The sequence below is a fragment of the Sciurus carolinensis genome, chromosome 13 (genome assembly GCF_902686445.1).
Source record: "Sciurus carolinensis chromosome 13, mSciCar1.2, whole genome shotgun sequence".
NCBI lineage: Eukaryota > Metazoa > Chordata > Mammalia > Rodentia > Sciuridae > Sciurus > Sciurus carolinensis.
Genome location: NC_062225.1, coordinates 62,193,483 through 62,210,839, shown reverse-complemented (window position 1 = coordinate 62,210,839; position 17,357 = coordinate 62,193,483). Strand labels below are relative to the sequence as shown.

Sequence of the window (17,357 nt, the reverse complement as noted above, 5' to 3'; positions counted from 1 at the left end):
CAATAAAACTTGTTACATGAATAAAATTTCACTTTCATACAGAATTTATCATAAGAATAGAAATGGGATCCCACATTAGGAGGTAAGCATACCTGTGCAGTAATTTATCATAAGAATATTGTGCAGATTAAGTTAATTCTTATATACACAGCATTGAAATTACATTAAAATTCTCATAGAATTACCATGTACTACCTAAACAAAATCATTTATCCTATGATAATACATGTATCACATGAATAAATGCACAGACCTAGAGAGTCTTTGAAATAATGGTGATCTTGCCTATAAAAATTAAGGTTTAAAAAAATGAATAAATTGTAAAGCACAGAGCTTAGAAATAAGAGCAGCTAAATCTTGGGCCTATATAATATTAGCAGGAATCTTAAAATGAGGTTTCATAAAGTAAAACTTCATATATACAATCCATTCATAACTTAAGAACTGCCAGCATGCTCAGTAAAATTTAATCTTTTCTTGATGAATAAGGGTCATCAAGATGACCCAAAAGTAATTACTACACTTTCCTAAAGATGAAGGTATGTGGAATACTGAGATGAAATTATATTAACCCTACAAGTTAATAATACTTTGGGATTTGCTTTAAAATAATTTTTCCTGCCCAGTCTTGATTTCTTGTCATTTGTATTCTTCTTGAAGTAGTTTATTATAGAATGTATAATTACAAGATCTCTTGTGCATATCAGCAACCAAAATGAAGAATAAGGCAGTGTTTAATCCTGCAGTGTCTGGCCCTTTTTGCTGCTTTGATCAAGATTCTTAATTTATTTTCACAGCATATTTATGAAATTAAGAGAGTGGACAAGAAACCTCGTAAGCTGACTTTATAAATGGGTATAAGTTTATTGAAACATTTAAGGTCCTAGAAATAAAAATTTTACTATGTATATTTTTACAATTATATCACTCAATTAAAATTTATAAGGTGACAGTTTCACCAATTTATTATTAAAAGAATATATTCTGGGTTTTTATATACTTCTAAATGCAATCAACCACATTTATATCTAGAGAAGTTGCCTGACCATAATTCCCAAAGAAAAAATATGACTTTGGACATGAAAATCTCAGAAGACAGGCAACAGAATGGAAAGAGAAAAAAATAGATTCTACTATCATTATATGATAATATCAGGAAATACAGAAAAATACATAACTAATGATGCCACATGTATGAATGTCTTATGTGAAATTGTTACATATTAATTATTACACAGAAAACTTTGGAGTTCAATGTATTAAGTGGATAAAAAGCAATAGGTGTACACTGTACCTTTACTTGGAGAAGAAACAGTAAATGGAAACTGCTTTTTAATCAGCAAAAATAATCTTTCTGCAGATTTTAATTTCTTCAGCATATTCAAATCAGAAGAGGTGGTGAAAAAACCTTTCCTGAAATATATTCAACCTAGGGATAGAAAGACAGATATTAATGTAGTAAGAACCATTCTTTCCCCACTTAAGAACCTAGCCTCTAGACTAACAATTAAAAATGTTCATTTCCAAAGCATCTGTTATTTGTTAAACATTACACTAGGAACTCTGAATACATATTTTTCCCCTTTATCCTTCTAATATCCTCTAAATAGATTTTTATCATGCCCAATTTACAAATCAGGAAACTGAGGTTTAGGATAAATACCATGTTAAGTAGTATCTATAAGGTTACACAGTCAGGGACCAAGATCATAGTACTTTTATGTTACCTCTTAATACATACACATGCATGCACTACTAGAAAAACAGAACACCAAATACTGAGTAATTATATGCCTAAACCTTTAAAAGTGGCCCAAAAAAAAAAAGGCAAGGTGGATATTTATAAAATATCTGCCTGTGTTCCACTAGGCAGCATACACAATATATCCTGAGTATAGTGTAATAGATATTATCATTAATAATGTGATAGATATAAACTGGCTGTTATGATTTAGATATGAAGTGTCCCCCCAAAGGTCATGTGTGAGACAATGAAAGCATTTTCAGAGGTGAAATGATTGTGTTATGAAAGCCTAATCTAATCAGCAGATTAAATTATGGATTAAGTAGTGGCAACTATAAGCAGACAGGGTGTGGCTGGAGGAGACAGGTCACTGAGGGCATGCCTATTTTGTCCCTGGTGAATGGAGCTCTCTGTTGCCTTAGTTCTATGTCCTGGACTGCTTTCCTCTATCATGCCCTTCCACCCTGATGTTCTTCTTGCCTCACCTCAGGTCCAGAGCTATGGAGCAGGCCATCTAAGGACTGAGACTTCTGAAACCATGAGCCCCAGATAAACTTTCCCTCTTCTATGTTGCTCTTGTCAGATCTTTTGGCCACAGTGATGAAAAAGTTGACTAAAACACTGGCATAAAAATTAAAAGGTAAAATATATAACCCAACACTTTGAGGAAAAAAAATAAAAGGAAAAAATTTTAGTACCATAAAGCACTGATAAGCTGTCAATACAGTGAACAGCACTGAAGGCCAATGTCACTTAAGGGGTTGGGTAAGAATCCTGCAAGATTTGGGAAGAGGGCTACTAACAAAAGAACAAGGGGCAGATGCAGAAGCAGAGCAGAAACCTGGCAGAAGTCACTGTGAGTTGGCTTGGCCACATTCGCTGTATTATGCTGATGGATAGTGTCCAGTGGATGGATGGTGTGGTGTAGGCCAGCTTTATGTATGGTCATGAAATTTTGAGTACCACGGATGGTAACGGTCAGCTGTTATAGAATCTTGATGAAAACTGTGACAGCACCGAATTAGCTGGCAGAAAAATTACTTTGGAACAGACATAAAAGGCTGCGTATAGAATGTGATGCTGGAGGGAGAAGTAGATTACTGAGAAATGATGAGACACTGGAAAATGGATAGGAGCAAGATATACACATCAAACAGAAACAGGCTTTGAAGACAGGGGTGAGTATGTGGTAAAAGCAGGGAAGAAAGGAAAAGAAAGAGCTCTGACTGTAGGGAGCCTGCTGTGGGGTGGCAAATGGGGTTCAGTACCAGTGGAACCCTAAACCTTGTGGGGCTTACATAGCTCTCTTAAGCTCAGGATGGATGTGGACTGTCTTGAATTCTCCGTCAGTGGTGGTGATGGGCTAACAGAGTTCTAAGTTATTCCCCGAGAACTAAGGCACTAGGAAATGAGGGGTAGCCCATGTACTATGGCTTGATATGGTTTAAGACTGCTCCCCCAAGGGTTCATGTGCAGGAAGCTTCGTCTGTAATGTGTGACTGAAGTGAGAGAAGACTGGGTCATGATACCTCCAAAGGGATTAATGCTGGTGGGTGGGGTCTTGCAAGCTGGAAATCATGCAACAGTAAGCTCAGCCCCTCCCTGCTCTTTTCTTCTGGCTCGCACACCTATTCCTTCTATGTGCAGCTGGTTCCCTTTCTCTTTCTCTGTCATGTTGTGACTTAGGGGTGGCCCTTGTCAGACTGCACCAAGCTGTTAGACTATCCAAATGGTGATGCCAAATGGTGAGCCAATAACTTCATTTCTTTATATAATATCCAGTGTGTCAGGTATTCTGTTATAGCAATTCAAAAGAGACTAAGATACCATGTGTTTAGGTAGCTACCATTCATGGGAACATGAACCCCAAAGATTTGTTTTGTTTTGGCTCTGCCATGATCTAATTGAGCTTTTGTGATGGTAATTTCTAGAGTTACAATTCCAGGTTGATGAGGAGGATTCTCTCCCCAGGAAGCCATAGGTTGGTACCAATCAAAACTCAAATAGCTTAGGTATCAGCAATGTAGTTGATCAAGGCAGATGGAGAAACAGATGATGACATTATGGGAAAAAAACAGAACGAGAAGAATGTTTCAGAATCAATATTTAGGGGATAGTGAAGCAACCCAAACAAGATTTTACTTCTTTCTTATACATAGATGACATTTTCTAACACTTTGAAATGCTTAGACCTTGAAAAGAAAGTTTTAAAAAGTAAATTTTTGAAGTAAGATTTTGTTACCTGGTGTTAAGAATATAGTTGATATAAGATCCCTCTCAAGACAATTCACAGGCCTAAAATACCTTGCCAAGATTCCAGGGAAAATGAACTAAATATTTTACTGAAAAATGTATGGTTTTAAGAATAAGTCCTAAAAACAAGAAAACTAATACAAACACTTAGATCAATGATTATACTGGAGTAGTTAGTGACCTGGACATTATAGTTCCTTAACTATACAAAGATATTCTTTTTTAAAATTTGAATACTAAAGGAAACATTTAAACAAATGAGCCTTCTTTAAAAATATATTCTAAAAAGAAGATGACTCAGTATTGATTAAGAGAACCTAAAGAGTTTAATTTCTTTAGGATTTCAAATCACAAGAATATATGTTGATACACTAAATTGCCAAATACATTCTCAGAACTAAAATGTTACTCTCTTAAGAATTAACATAAAGCCTACATTGTTTTTATGAATAATATATATGCATATAATTAGAAGTAGTTCAATAAATTATGATATAGTCACTGTGTGAATCAAATAATCATATATGTGGACAGTTTATGCTCTTGGAGACTGGATTTTATCTTAAAGCAATAGGGAGACTGAATTTTGGTGCTTGTCATTTCATCGACCGCCAAAGCCAGTATTTCCCTTTTTCTTTAGTTTATTGCTGATAACTGATCATATTCACTTATGATAGAAATGTAGAATTTTCGGATACTTCAACCTAATAATTGTTGAAAATTTATACATGTTTTTTCTCCTTGGAATTAAACTATACCCAAGCGTCTAAAAACTGGTGTCTAAATGCCTAACATTTCTGAAGATTAAATAACAGCTCTATTATGTGCTAGAATATTAAGCAGTTAGCATTTTTTTCTTCCTTTTAAAATTCATGGATTCAAGTTTTAATCCAAAGATTAAATGTTTAGATCTAGGTAAAATCATACAGTCCTACAGGGAGGTAACAGTCTTCCGGGACTATAAGAAATACATTTCTTTTCTTTATAAAATACTTAGTCTGTAGTATTCTGCTGTAGCAATACAGAAAGGACAAAGACAGGAACATGCTAATGTGACTGCAAAACCTAGATCAGGGGAAACTATTGGTGCTGTCCCATAGCTTTCACAGTGATGGAAATGTTGCATAACCCCTGCTGTCCATCATAGTAGCCACCTAAAACACCTAGCACCTGCAGAGTGACTACTGCAGTTCAAATAGTGACTCCTTATTTTATCTAACTTTAATTTAAAAAGCCATTTATTCTTTATTTAAATTCGGTTAGTGGCAACCTTACTGGATAGCACAGCCATGTCAGAGAGCTAGGACTAAAGCTAAGAACAGCTTTTGTTTTAAAGGGATGTAAATATAACAACAAAGAAGAACACATACAAAGGAGCCATATGTGATTTATAAAACCTAAAATTATTACTATCTGGCTCTTTACAGGAAAAAAGTTTGCAGGCTCCCACAATCCAACAACATACAGTTTTTCAAGAGGGAGAAAGGAGAGAGATGGAGGAAAATCTATACGTTAAGTTGCTTAAAAGAACACTGGCAGGGGCTGGGGATATAGCTTAGTTGGTAGAGTGCTTGTCTCACAAGCACAAGGCCCTGGGTTCAAATCCCCAGCATCGCCAAAAAAAAAAAAAAACACTGGCCACGTTATGGAAAGTATTTGAATTCTGATTCAAATATACAGATTAAAAACAAAAGTGATATTTAAGAGACAATTTGAACACTGACTAGATATTTGATAAGGAATTATTTTTATCTGTGACAATGACAACATGACTTACATTTTTAAGAGCCATTATATTATATTATATGATAGTGTCATAAAAGAGTCCTTATTAAAGATAAATAAATATTTACAGAGGAAATAATTCCTGGAGTTTGTTTCAGAATAACATGGGGCAAAATTCACCATGGGTTGATCTTTTCATGGTTGGTGAGTACAGAATACCCTATACTAAAATTCTATTTACTTTTATATCTATAAAATTCTCCATGAAAAAAGCTAAAAGAAATACACAGGAAAATTTTCTACTGTGAGCTGAGCAGTTTGCTGGAGGAGTCAACCTGGGAAGGGAGAGTGTTTCATGTACACATGAGAACACCTGGGCTTAGCAGCAGCCCTACTGAAAGAAAACCTTTTGAGGTGCGCACCCGGGGATATGGCATTTTCAATAAGCTCCCTTGGTGAAACTTATGTTCACTAAAATTGGAAAAACACTGATTAAAATTGAATGATTACTTTCTAAAAGTAAACAATCACTTCTGAATTAATTTGTTTTGTAAATGCATGGTTTTGAATATTAATTTTTCTTGAGGCAAACCAAAGTTTCTGACAGACTTTCTTGTCACTAAGTATTCCTGTGCAACTCCTGTGGGAACTAACATTTACCAACTATTTGCCGTCCACTATGCTACCAATCTATCCTCATTTGAATGAGTGATTTATCTTGTAGGTACTAAAAAAAAAAAAAAAAAAAAAGGTAGGCACTATCACCTTTTTATTCATGTCCAAGAAATAGATTTAGAAATTTAAGTAATTTGTCCAAAGACACAAATCTGTTACAGGTAGACGTAAGATATGACTACATGTCTTTTGATTCTAAAATTCACACATGCTTTTTGCCAAGGTGTTATGGGAATAACCTATACCCAGTGTTACTGGGCAATTCCTCACACTACAGTTGGCCCTCTGTATTGCAGGTTTCCCATGGGTAGATTCAACTAATCTCAGATGCAGATGAAAAAATATTTGGAATAAAACCCTGTGTTTGTACCATATATCTACAGAACTCCTTCTTATCATGATTCCCTAAACAATGCAGTATGACCACTATTTATAGAGCATTAGCATTGTATTTAGATGTTCTAAGTAACCTAGAGATGATTTTAAGCACATGAAGGATATGTGTAGGTTAGATGCAAATACCACACCATTTTCATAGTGGATTTGAGCAACCATGGATTTGAGCAACCATGGATTTTGGTGTCTGAGAGGGATGGTCCTGGCACCCATCCTCTCTCAGATACTAAGGGCAACAGTAATTTAGCTAACACTTTGGCTGCAATGCTTCAGAAATTCAGATCCAAGTCCCCATTCCACCATTTTGGACCATTTTTCCCTGCTTCCTTGCTGCCATGAGCTGGTATCTTTTCTCCATCATGCCCTTCAGGCACGATGCTTTGCCTCAACTCAGGTCCAGAACAATGGAGCTGGCGGACCATGGACCAAATGTGGATTTGTGAGCCAAATAAAACTTTTCTCCTTTGTCAGGTATTCTGGTCACAACACATATCCCTAAAACATACAAAGCAGAATAGGGAACTTCTCTAGGCATTTAACTACTCTGATTGTCAAGAAGTTTTTCCCTATACTTAATTGAATTTTCTAACTTCCCCAACTCATTTTGTCTCTAAAGAAGACAAATAAGCGGCGAGGGTCTTTTTCCTAATAAGCCTATGTAACTAGATTGGATCAAGCCTTCTATTTTTCATACCAAAAACTCCTGGTTATCATTAAAACAGAACAAAACAAACCAGTGCAGGATTACATATGGCCATAGAGTTGGCCTAGGTTGAACGTGATTAGATACTCATGCTTAATTTCACAGGCGGCTTGGGTTTGGATCTCATCTTTGCCATTTTCTGGCACATGACTTGAACAAATTAACTTTACCTGAGCTTTGTTTTCCTCATCTGTTAAATGTGGAACATACTTCATAGGGTCATGAAAATTAAGCAAGTAAATTGAGGGTAAGGACCTAAGAGCATGTGCCTGACAATGAAATGCTTGATAAATGTCAGCAATTATTATAGAGTGACTACTTTAGATTAGCTACATTCAATATTTTATTAAATTTTCTGACCCAAGCCACCAATGGCAGGTGGTCTAATAGGACTTATGACATTATTTGTGACTGTCTACCCACACTTTAAACCCCCACTGCAGAAACTCTTTTGTGAGCTTCCAACACTGTAGAAGCTCCCAGAGGGAAGTGGTCTACTCAGTTTGCAAGCTTTCCTTTTACAAGACCAGATGTCCTATCACCCCATCAAGATACCTTTACTAATCACATATTTTCATCTTTTCCTTCTGCTTTCAAGAACCAGCTCAGCAGTTCTAGGAAAAAAAGGGATGTTTAAAACCTTATTCATTTCGTTGAAATTAACAGCAGCTAACTATAAGGCCTGCAGGAACATATAATTTTTTCCAGTGATTGTTGTTTAAGGTGTACTTTAAATACCCTATATCATTTGATCCTCACAATAATCCTAAGAGGTAAAACCAAACGTTGTCACCAAGCAAGATTCAAGTACCTGAAGATTATGTTTGCATTTAGAGGGGGAAGGAAGGAGTCTAACTGACAGGTCTCATTCTAGTTCTAGGCCCTCTTGAGTACTTCCTTTTAAAGAATCCAGGAACTTGCCTCGACACCTCCCTTTTAAAAACTTTAGCCGTGACAGAGGTCGGATGTGCGGTAACAGGATTGGGTACACGGGGAAGAAACGACCGCTGGTTCCTCCCAGTAGTAATTAAAGGACCTGCCGAGCTACAAGATTGGGGACTGTCGCCTCGGTCGCTCTGGGGTCTGGGAACCCCAGCTCGCTCCTCCTCCCTGCGTCGAAGACTGGCTGGCGGGGAGTGGGGACGGGGACGGGGACAGGGTTCGGCCGCCTGCGTCTCGGGCGCGCAGCGAGGCCGACTCACCTGTGTGGCCGCCAGCCGTGCGCGCACCTCCCGCATCAGGAACGGCTCCAGGCCGCGGCCAGCGGTGCAGAAGAAGCGGACGCTCCCGCCAGGCCCCGACCCCGGCTCTTGGCGCGCAGCCGCCATGGCGGCCCGGGAGCGGCCGCGCGGCTCGGTCACGTGGCCCCGGGCGCGCGCGGCTCGCTCCCGCGCTCTCGGAGGCGCGCGCCGAGGCGGCCCTGGCTTTGGCCTACGCGGGAGCGAGATCCCGAGAGCGGCCCCTGTGGCTCCCCTTGGTTAACTGCAGGGAACCTCACTTGAGTTTAGAATTCCGGGGGGGGAGGACTGTCAATCACTTAAGCAACTTGCTTGATTTGTCAAATCGAGGGACCTGATCCCCAGAGAGGTCAAGGGACAGCAAAGCTGAGCCTGGAACCGAGCGAGGTTTCTGAATAGCTAGTATAATGGATTTTCTTCTGTTCCCTCCACCACCTCTATTTCCTCCTTTCCTTCATCCCTTCTCACGATCCTCATAGAAGCAGCCCTACTGTCTCCGCCGAGTTGGGCCAAATCTGCCAATTCTGGGCACCAAGAGCAGAAATTCCTGTTCCCTAACAAAATCCCTTTATGTTCCTGAAATGGATCACATTTCTTGCACTACTTAGTTCGCCACCATGGTAATGAACAAATTTACTATCCAGTGTGGGCCATCTGATTTGAATGACTCATAATGGTCTTTGAAGGTTATTTAAAACAAAAACAAAAAAACAAAAAAAACCTCCGAATTTTAAAATGACAATGAGAATCTTACTTGGGAGGAATAGAATCCATATCACAAAATGTACATAATTGTAAAAGTTCTTCATGGAGTCTTGTGATATGAACTTTCAAAGGTTCATTCCTACAACTTCTCAGACTTCCGTTTTGATGAATTCTTTTCTCCCCAAAACTCTTCTCTTTCCTTTGGCTGTTGCCATTGCTCATTTCAACTTCTCTCTCCTTTTGGGTTCTGACTCTGGAGTCTGTCTTAGGAGGACCATGAAGCCTTTTTACTACTCCCTTCATTCTGTCGCTAAGAGGGTTAATAAGCACACAGATACAATGCATCCTGTTCAGTTCAACAAACCCCTAACCCTTCACCAGGCTGACCTGGGGATTCAGAGGTGAGCAAGGAAGGGTCTGGATCTTGAGAGACTTAGAAGGTGGTGATGTTCACGGACTGATTATGGAGTCATCCAGGAAATCTGTGGTGGCACTGACAAAGAGGAGGGAGGGAGATCTTTCTGATGAAAATCACTACTGAGCCCAGCATGGAGGATGTGGGAGAGGGAGAAGCACAGGCAGAGATGTCCGGGATGGATTGGAGGGGGACTGAAAGGCCTGGGAGCTGGTAGGAGGCCGTTAGAGGATCAGATGAATTGAGGAGTAAAGGTAGAGGAGCAGGATAGTTTTGACCTGGAATGACCCCCAAAGGTTTGTGCATTGAGAGCTTGGTCCCCAGTTGGTGGAACTATTGGAAGGTGGTAGAAAATTAAGGAGGTGGGGCCTAGTTGGAGGAAATAGGTCAATGGGGACATGTCCTGGGTATTGGAAACCTGGCCCTTTCTCTCTCTCTCTTTCTCTGCTTTCCATCCTCCATGATATGAGCACCTCAACTCCACCATGTGCTCCCTGCCACATGTCCTTTTGTCTCAACAAAGGACCCAAAGTGATGGGATTAAGTGGCCATGGACTGAAGCCTCTGAAGCCAGGAGCCAAAATAAATCTTCCGTCCTTTTAAGTTGTTTACCTCAGGTATTTTATCACAGTGACAGAAAGCTAACACAGGAGGGGATGGGCCAGGTTATGTCAGCGCCACTGAAAGCCACAGAAAGAATGACTCTCCAGCCCAGTACTGGCCAGCAGCAGCTTGTGCTCCTGGATGGGACTGTAGCTGAGTGCAGGTTGCAGTCTCAGAGTCAACCCTCACTTTACATTCCCTTCTCCCCCCTCCTTTTGATATCTTTCTCCCTCCAGGAGCGTTGGGTCAGCAAAGTCAGGGGTTACTTTTGTTCCAGTTGTTTTCATGTGCATTTGTTCACCTCTGGACCCTGCTGCAATGCATCACATCCACCAGTGCCTTTCACATAATACTTACAATGAGTTGGACTAGGTGGGATTCTGCCTCTTTAGGAAGAAAATAGTTTTCTGGGAGGAGGGTTGCCTGGAATTCTTTCTCCCATTACTTTCTCCTCCATCATTTCTTCTAATTAGCAAAATGTCTCTACTGGAAAAGAACCATTGATTCCTATAGATGACTTTAGTATAACCAGTTTTGATTTGCTACTTGAATATTACATATGCAACATGCAGGAAGTCAAAAGTTAGCAGGAACAACTTCTAAGTGGGTGTATTTTAGAAACAGGAGGCAAGACCAGTGCTTTAAGAAATCTCCTTGTTTTGATACCACTGGCAATTCCTTCAGTTCTTAAAAATGTTTAATGTATATTATTAGATACTAGAATGCAGATGATTTAGATTATGAAATCCTAGAGAGGAGGGGATGACTATTCATCTGCGCATCCTTAGTGATACACTGGCTTGCATGTGGTTGGTGCTCAGTCAGTTTGGGCTGTTTTGGATGGAATGTTACTGAATGGACGATCAACACTAGAGTTCTCCTGAGCTAAGAGGATTGCTATAACCATTGTATGAGCAGGGACTCTGTGGGCAGGATGTGAGAATAAGGGTAAGGTAGTAAAGCCTGTCAAGTGGGAAAGTCAGGGAATTGAGGGGTAGGAGGGAACGTAACCGTCTTCACAACTTTGCTTGCTACTTCCCCCTTCCTCCTCATCTTCTCCACCCTCCCCACACACTCATTAAATCATGTTTCTTAGTCGGGAATATTCCTCAGAATTACCTGGGAAGGCCTTTCAGATGTCCTGTGTTATGGTTTAGATGTGATGTGTGTTCATGTGTGAGACAATGCAAGAAGGTTTGGAGCAGAAATGATTGGGTTATGAAAGCTTTAATCCAATCAATGAATGAATCCCCTGATGGGATTAACTGAGTGGAAACTGAAGGTGAGTAGTGTACGGCTGGAGCGAGTGGGTCATTGGGGGCATGGCTTTGGGGTATATATATTTTTTTCTGGTCAATGGAGTCTCTCTTTCTGCTTCCTGATTTTTATGTGAGCCACTTCCCTCCACTGGACTCTTCTGCCATGATGTTCAGCTTCACCTAGAGCCCTGAGGGATGGAACCTGCTGCCTATGGATTGAGACTTCTGAAACTGAAACCTAAATAAACTTTTCCTCTTCTACAATTGTTCTGTGTGGGTCTTTTAGTCACAGCAGCGAAAAAGCTGACTAAAACATCCTGCTTGCTGTCCCCCTCTCCTGCGGGCTGGTACAGTGAATTGGTACAGTCGATATGCCTTGGCTCCTTCTCTGCTGGAGATTAACAATCTTTTTTTTAATATCAACCAATACCAATTGCCAAATTCTTCAGAATGCCACTATTTCCCTCCTCCCGGGCCTTGTTGTGTGTGCCTGTTGTCTTTGCCTGGAACACTCTTTTCTTCTTTAAGGGCTAAACTAGAAAACATGCCTTTCGTATATACTTTTTCTTATATAATATTTATACTGTTATCATTTGTTCGTTCATAAATATTTATTGAGTAAATGGCAATGTATCAGTTAATATAAGGCCCCAGCCTATGAGAAACTTCCAGTGTAATGGGAGGTAATAGTGATGGGGTTGGATTGCTGACAGAGCCATTGAAAGTGAAACTGGTCTTGAAAATCAGGATTGGGTCCTCATTCCCCTGGAGTTGAAGATTAAACACCCAAGAAATGCCAAGGCAAGAAAATAAGTTTATTTAAAGGATAGGACAGAGAGAGAGAAAGAGAGAGAGAGAGAAGGAGATAGAAGAGAGAGAGAGACTCCAAAGAGGATGGGGGTCCAGAGCTGGTGCTGGAGGGAGTGGGGGTATGTCACCCCCTTATAGATTTCAGATTTCCTTTCTTCACATGCCCCCTCCTCCTTTTATCCTGCCTATGTGACCAAAAGGTCAGGAAGAGAACCTTCCAGGGGCTGATGGCTTGTGTTGGAAAATGTGATCCTTCCCTGGAGGCTGTCAGCAACCAGGTGATGGGGAGTGCTCAGACCCACTTCCTTTTCTTTGATAATTAGCTACTTATCCTTTGCCCTAGTCTCCAAAGGATATTAGTAATGGATAAGGAGAATAAGAAATTCCCAAAATAATGGGCCTGGGAAAAAAGAAAAGGGAGTAAAACTGAAGGCCACGCATTGACAGCCTTCATCTCCCAAGACAATATTTCCCAGAAGCTGGCTGCAGGCAGAGAGGAGGTTTATCATCCTCAAAAGAAACAGTCTCTAGGAGGCGTTATCTCCTCCAAAGCAAAATCCTTCTTAGGCACTGTCCACAGACCTTGACCGAAAGGGCCACATTCCTGACTAAGCAGAACTAACGTATGTTCACTAGACCACCCCTCAAAATAACCTGTATAAGCCCAGTCCCTTTCTTGTTCAGTGGCTCATTTTCTACCAGGAGAGTGGGTCCACAGGCACCATTTCATCCCCCTGAATAAAGAGCTGAGATGATGCGTGAGGTTTGCATCCTGCCTGGTCTTTCTGTGCTAACAATTAGTACATTGTGATATACAGGAACTAAGGAAAGCAATTGGGACTGGCGTATAATTGCCATTTAATGAATGAGATGGAATAAACCAACTTATTCTGAAGCTGAGTGAGCCTTTGTCTTTTCCCCATTTGGGCATCTTCACCAAGTCTGGTGTATTCTCCACCTTATGAAGTCCATTTCCTCAAGGGAGAGACACTTTTGCCTAGAGCATAGTCATGTGATCTAGACTTTACCAAGAAGACTCATATAACTCAGAAATGACCCACCTGGTTGCAAAGGCTTTTCCCAGCATTCATTTTACTTCCCTGGGTGCTGGCAGGGTGACTGACCTTCAGGGACAGCTTGTTAGCAGCAGGCAGAAGTACTACTGAGAGAAAGGTGGCAGGAGCATCAGTTGTCTGGACAGGCTAGTTTCTGAAAGTTAGTTTCTAGGTTGGTTCTCCAGCCTGCCCAGCAGTTGAGACACATTATTATTATTTTTTAAACAAACTCTCCTTTGCATAATCAGTCAAAGTCAACATCTATGTATTGCAACAAAGAACCTTGATTGATGCATGCACCCTCTCATTCTGGGTGGGAGTAACTACCTTCAGTTTCTTCTCTCCCTGTGATTTGTTTTAGCCTACATCTCTTTCCCATTCATTTGTAAGCACCGTGCAGGTTTGATGAACTCTTGCCTACACAAGCCCACAAAGCAACTTGTCAAGAGTAGGACTTCACACATTTTTTAAAAATTCATTTATATTGTGACACTGTGCTAAAACCCCAGATGCAGACACACAAACTTGTCAGACAGACACATTTCAACCAAGTCAGTGAAAAAGAGAATGAATGTATTTTGATGACTGCAACTGGAAGTCCTTAGGGAAAAGACCACTGGTCACATACAGATCATTTAAACCAATTGTATGCATACAGTAATCACTCAAGTGGTGCTTCTTTGATCATACAGCCAAAAAAGAGAAAATTCAGCAGAAAATTGTTGCATAGTATATATAAATACTGTCTTTAAAACAATACTTGCTAATTTGTGTTTTTATAGATGCAGTTTAAATGTAGCATCAAAATTCTAAAGAATGCAATCCTTATGTGCTGATTTAGAGAGAGAATTCTGGTTTAATGTGTTTTCTTGGTTTTGGTAATGCAGCACATGAAATTATTTTGATGTACAAATACAATTGAGTATTTCCAGTGCCTTTCTGGAAAGTTTGCCATTTAATGCATATTTCAAAACACTAGGCTGTTTGATGTGATTTTATTTGTTTAAATGTAGTTTGAGCCCATAAAACTGTATCTACATCTGATAGACCTCATAATGCCTCAGCTGAGAGACAGTCTGGAAACCATTTCTTCGATGTATTTTTTGAATGAACAAATGACTGAATCCACAATTTTCTTCAATTTACTTGAATGAAGTGTATTGCCTAAATAAAACAAAATCATTTTCTTCCTGTAGTCATGTGCACCTTACTCAGACTGTTATTTTAATATTCCTTTTCTCTTGTTACATTTGTGATTATATTTATGTAAACCGTATTTTTAAAAGTTTGCTATTATCTTTTCCTCCCTCTCTCTCATCCTTCCTTCCTTCTATTTTGCTGTGATCTTGCTATGTTGCCCAGGCTGACCTCCAACTCCTGGGCTCAAGTGATCCTCCTACCTCAGCCTCCTGAATAGCTGTAACCACACTCATCATTGAATGGAACTCTTTTTCTATTTCTTATTTCAAAGAAGTGCAGAATGTCCAAAACTAGCAAGGATATCCATATTTTGACATTTCCCTTTCATTTTCCTGAAAGTCTTACTCCTTTCTAGTAGATGGACACTTACTTTATAGGTTTTCTTAATGATAATTGAACAATAATCACCTTAAAACTCAAGCATATGTCATTCTCATATAAATAAAACAACCAAATGTGAATTTTATTTTCTTAAAAATAAAGAGTGCTCTGTTTTATGTGAATGGTGTTTAGCAGAATAGAATAGGAACAGTTTCTCAGAAAACAGGTTTAATGGAGCCAAAGTTTTCCTATGGCTGGTGTTAAGAGCTGAATGCAAACTCTGGAACAAGCAAACATGCTCATTATGTATTTATTCATCTGGACCCTGCATGTGGATTGTACTGGATGTTTGTTGTATTGGCTGTAGATAATAGTGTAGATATTTCAGATTTTTGTGGGCTGGGTATGTATTCTCTTAAGTTGGCAGTATTCTTTTTAACAGTGTACTTTTTAATACATCCACATGTAGTCATTTTTATTTTCTCACAATTTTCTTTTCAAAATTTGAAATTTAATAATTAAAAATATACTATTTGTATTTATACTTAATAATGTAATTTTGTATTATAAATATGAATTACTTGGCTAAACAGAAAAAAAATTTTTGGTTACAAACTAAAAGCATGCAGCATCAGTATAGACAATCATTTGGTTTTTTCCAAAACTACCTTCAGAACAGGACATAATACTTAAAATTATTGGATACTAGTTAAGCTCCTAGATCACAAACATGTTTGTATCTTCAGTCACTATTTGTGACTTTATTGCCCCATCACTCTGATCAACTTAGATTTTATAGATCTTCTGCTTCCTAAGTATCAAGACCTAAAAATAGCCAAATGGAGAAAAATAATCTTAAAGTTGGTCCTGGAAGTCATTTTAGGTCCAAAATAATCTTTGTTTAAGAATATTCTTTGGTGGAATTTAGGGAAGTTCTGAAGTCAAGGACCAGAGAAACGTAGAGATAATTAAGCTTTTCAGTATGAGAAGTCAAAAACAGGCTGGGTTACTGGGAGGGGATAGGTCAGACAAGGAGGGAATGTGTACCCCAGCATTGTACAAAGATAGGGTCATGGAGATAAGCTGCCAGTGAGAGATTTCCTGGTCTAGTGGTGGCTGAAGAAGAAGGAAGGATGCTCGGTACTCAAATTTATTTGTTGGTATGTCAAAAACCACTGTGGAGGCCCAAACTTTCAGCAAATTAAATAAAAGAAAACACAGTCATTTGCTTTAGATAGTAGGAATAAAAGTATCAGGTGATGCTCAAGGTAAGGTGTTCTCATGTGGAAAAGGACTGGCATCGTGTGTGGGGCTGTGGAGGTCTCTAAGTGGAGGAAATTTCACAGAAGCAAGAAGTCAGAGGGAGGCAGGAAGGAGCGCTAAGCATGTGAGTCTGTTACCAGGGATTGCACAGACAGGCGCTGGATCATACCTGCCATAGGAAGGAGATACAAGTCAATTTCAAAAGGAGATAAATCTGACAATTGACTCCAGCTGAATTTAGCCTTCTTCTGGAACAACGGATTTTATATATCTAGGTATCACGTATTTACTACAGTTATTTTTATTAGAGTCGTGGGAATGATAGTAAGTTGAAGGGTGTGAGTGACATTGTTATTTGCTCCCCTAACTGGACCTCTTAACAAAACCCAGCTGCTCTCATGAGACACTGTGCCTCTTGGGTGGTCCAGTCTGTGGCGGTCTATTTCCCAGCCTATACAACAAAATCACCCGGGTAGCTTTTAAAGATTCAGATTCCTGGTCCTCCACCCGCACAATTCTGATTTAGTTGGTCTGACTGGGGCCTAGGTATTAGGATTTTAAAAAATCTCCCATTAGGGTAGAGAATTGTAAGGTGATTGTGTTCTTCACTTGATATTTGTTCCCGGGTCTTTAAATCTTTCTGGGTGGCCATATAACGTAGTTCTGGTGAGTGAAACTTTACTGGATCTTCTGGAAAACTTATTGCTTTTCTTTAAAATAGATGCTTGAGAACTCAATAGTGCTGTGGTTCCTGTCTCTTTCTTCTGTCTTGAGCGTGCCTACAATGCCTGTGTTATGGTAGTCATTTGCAACCATGAGGTTCTAAGCAAAGCAAAACAAGACTAAACAAAACAAAATACCCTAATAAGAATGGGAAAACAGGAAATTGGAAAGAGACTGGATTCATAAAAAAAATTACCATACTCTGAGACTGCCTACCCTTTCTTATTAAGTAAGCGATAAATGTCATTATGGTTTAATCCCCCTAAACC

General features: G+C 39.4%; 1 protein-coding gene across 1 annotated transcript in view; it reads right to left on the bottom strand.

The window, feature by feature from the left end:
* The window catches only part of Thumpd2 (THUMP domain containing 2), a 39,484-nt gene extending 30,613 nt beyond the window's left edge, over positions 1–8,871 (bottom strand). Inside the window, 3 exon segments of the mRNA XM_047523568.1 lie at positions 1,295–1,408; positions 1,411–1,429; positions 8,699–8,871. Coding sequence (XP_047379524.1) covers positions 1,295–1,408; positions 1,411–1,429; positions 8,699–8,824 — 259 coding nt within the window. The 5' untranslated portion in view covers positions 8,825–8,871.
* Between the last annotated feature and the right edge of the window lie 8,486 nt (positions 8,872–17,357).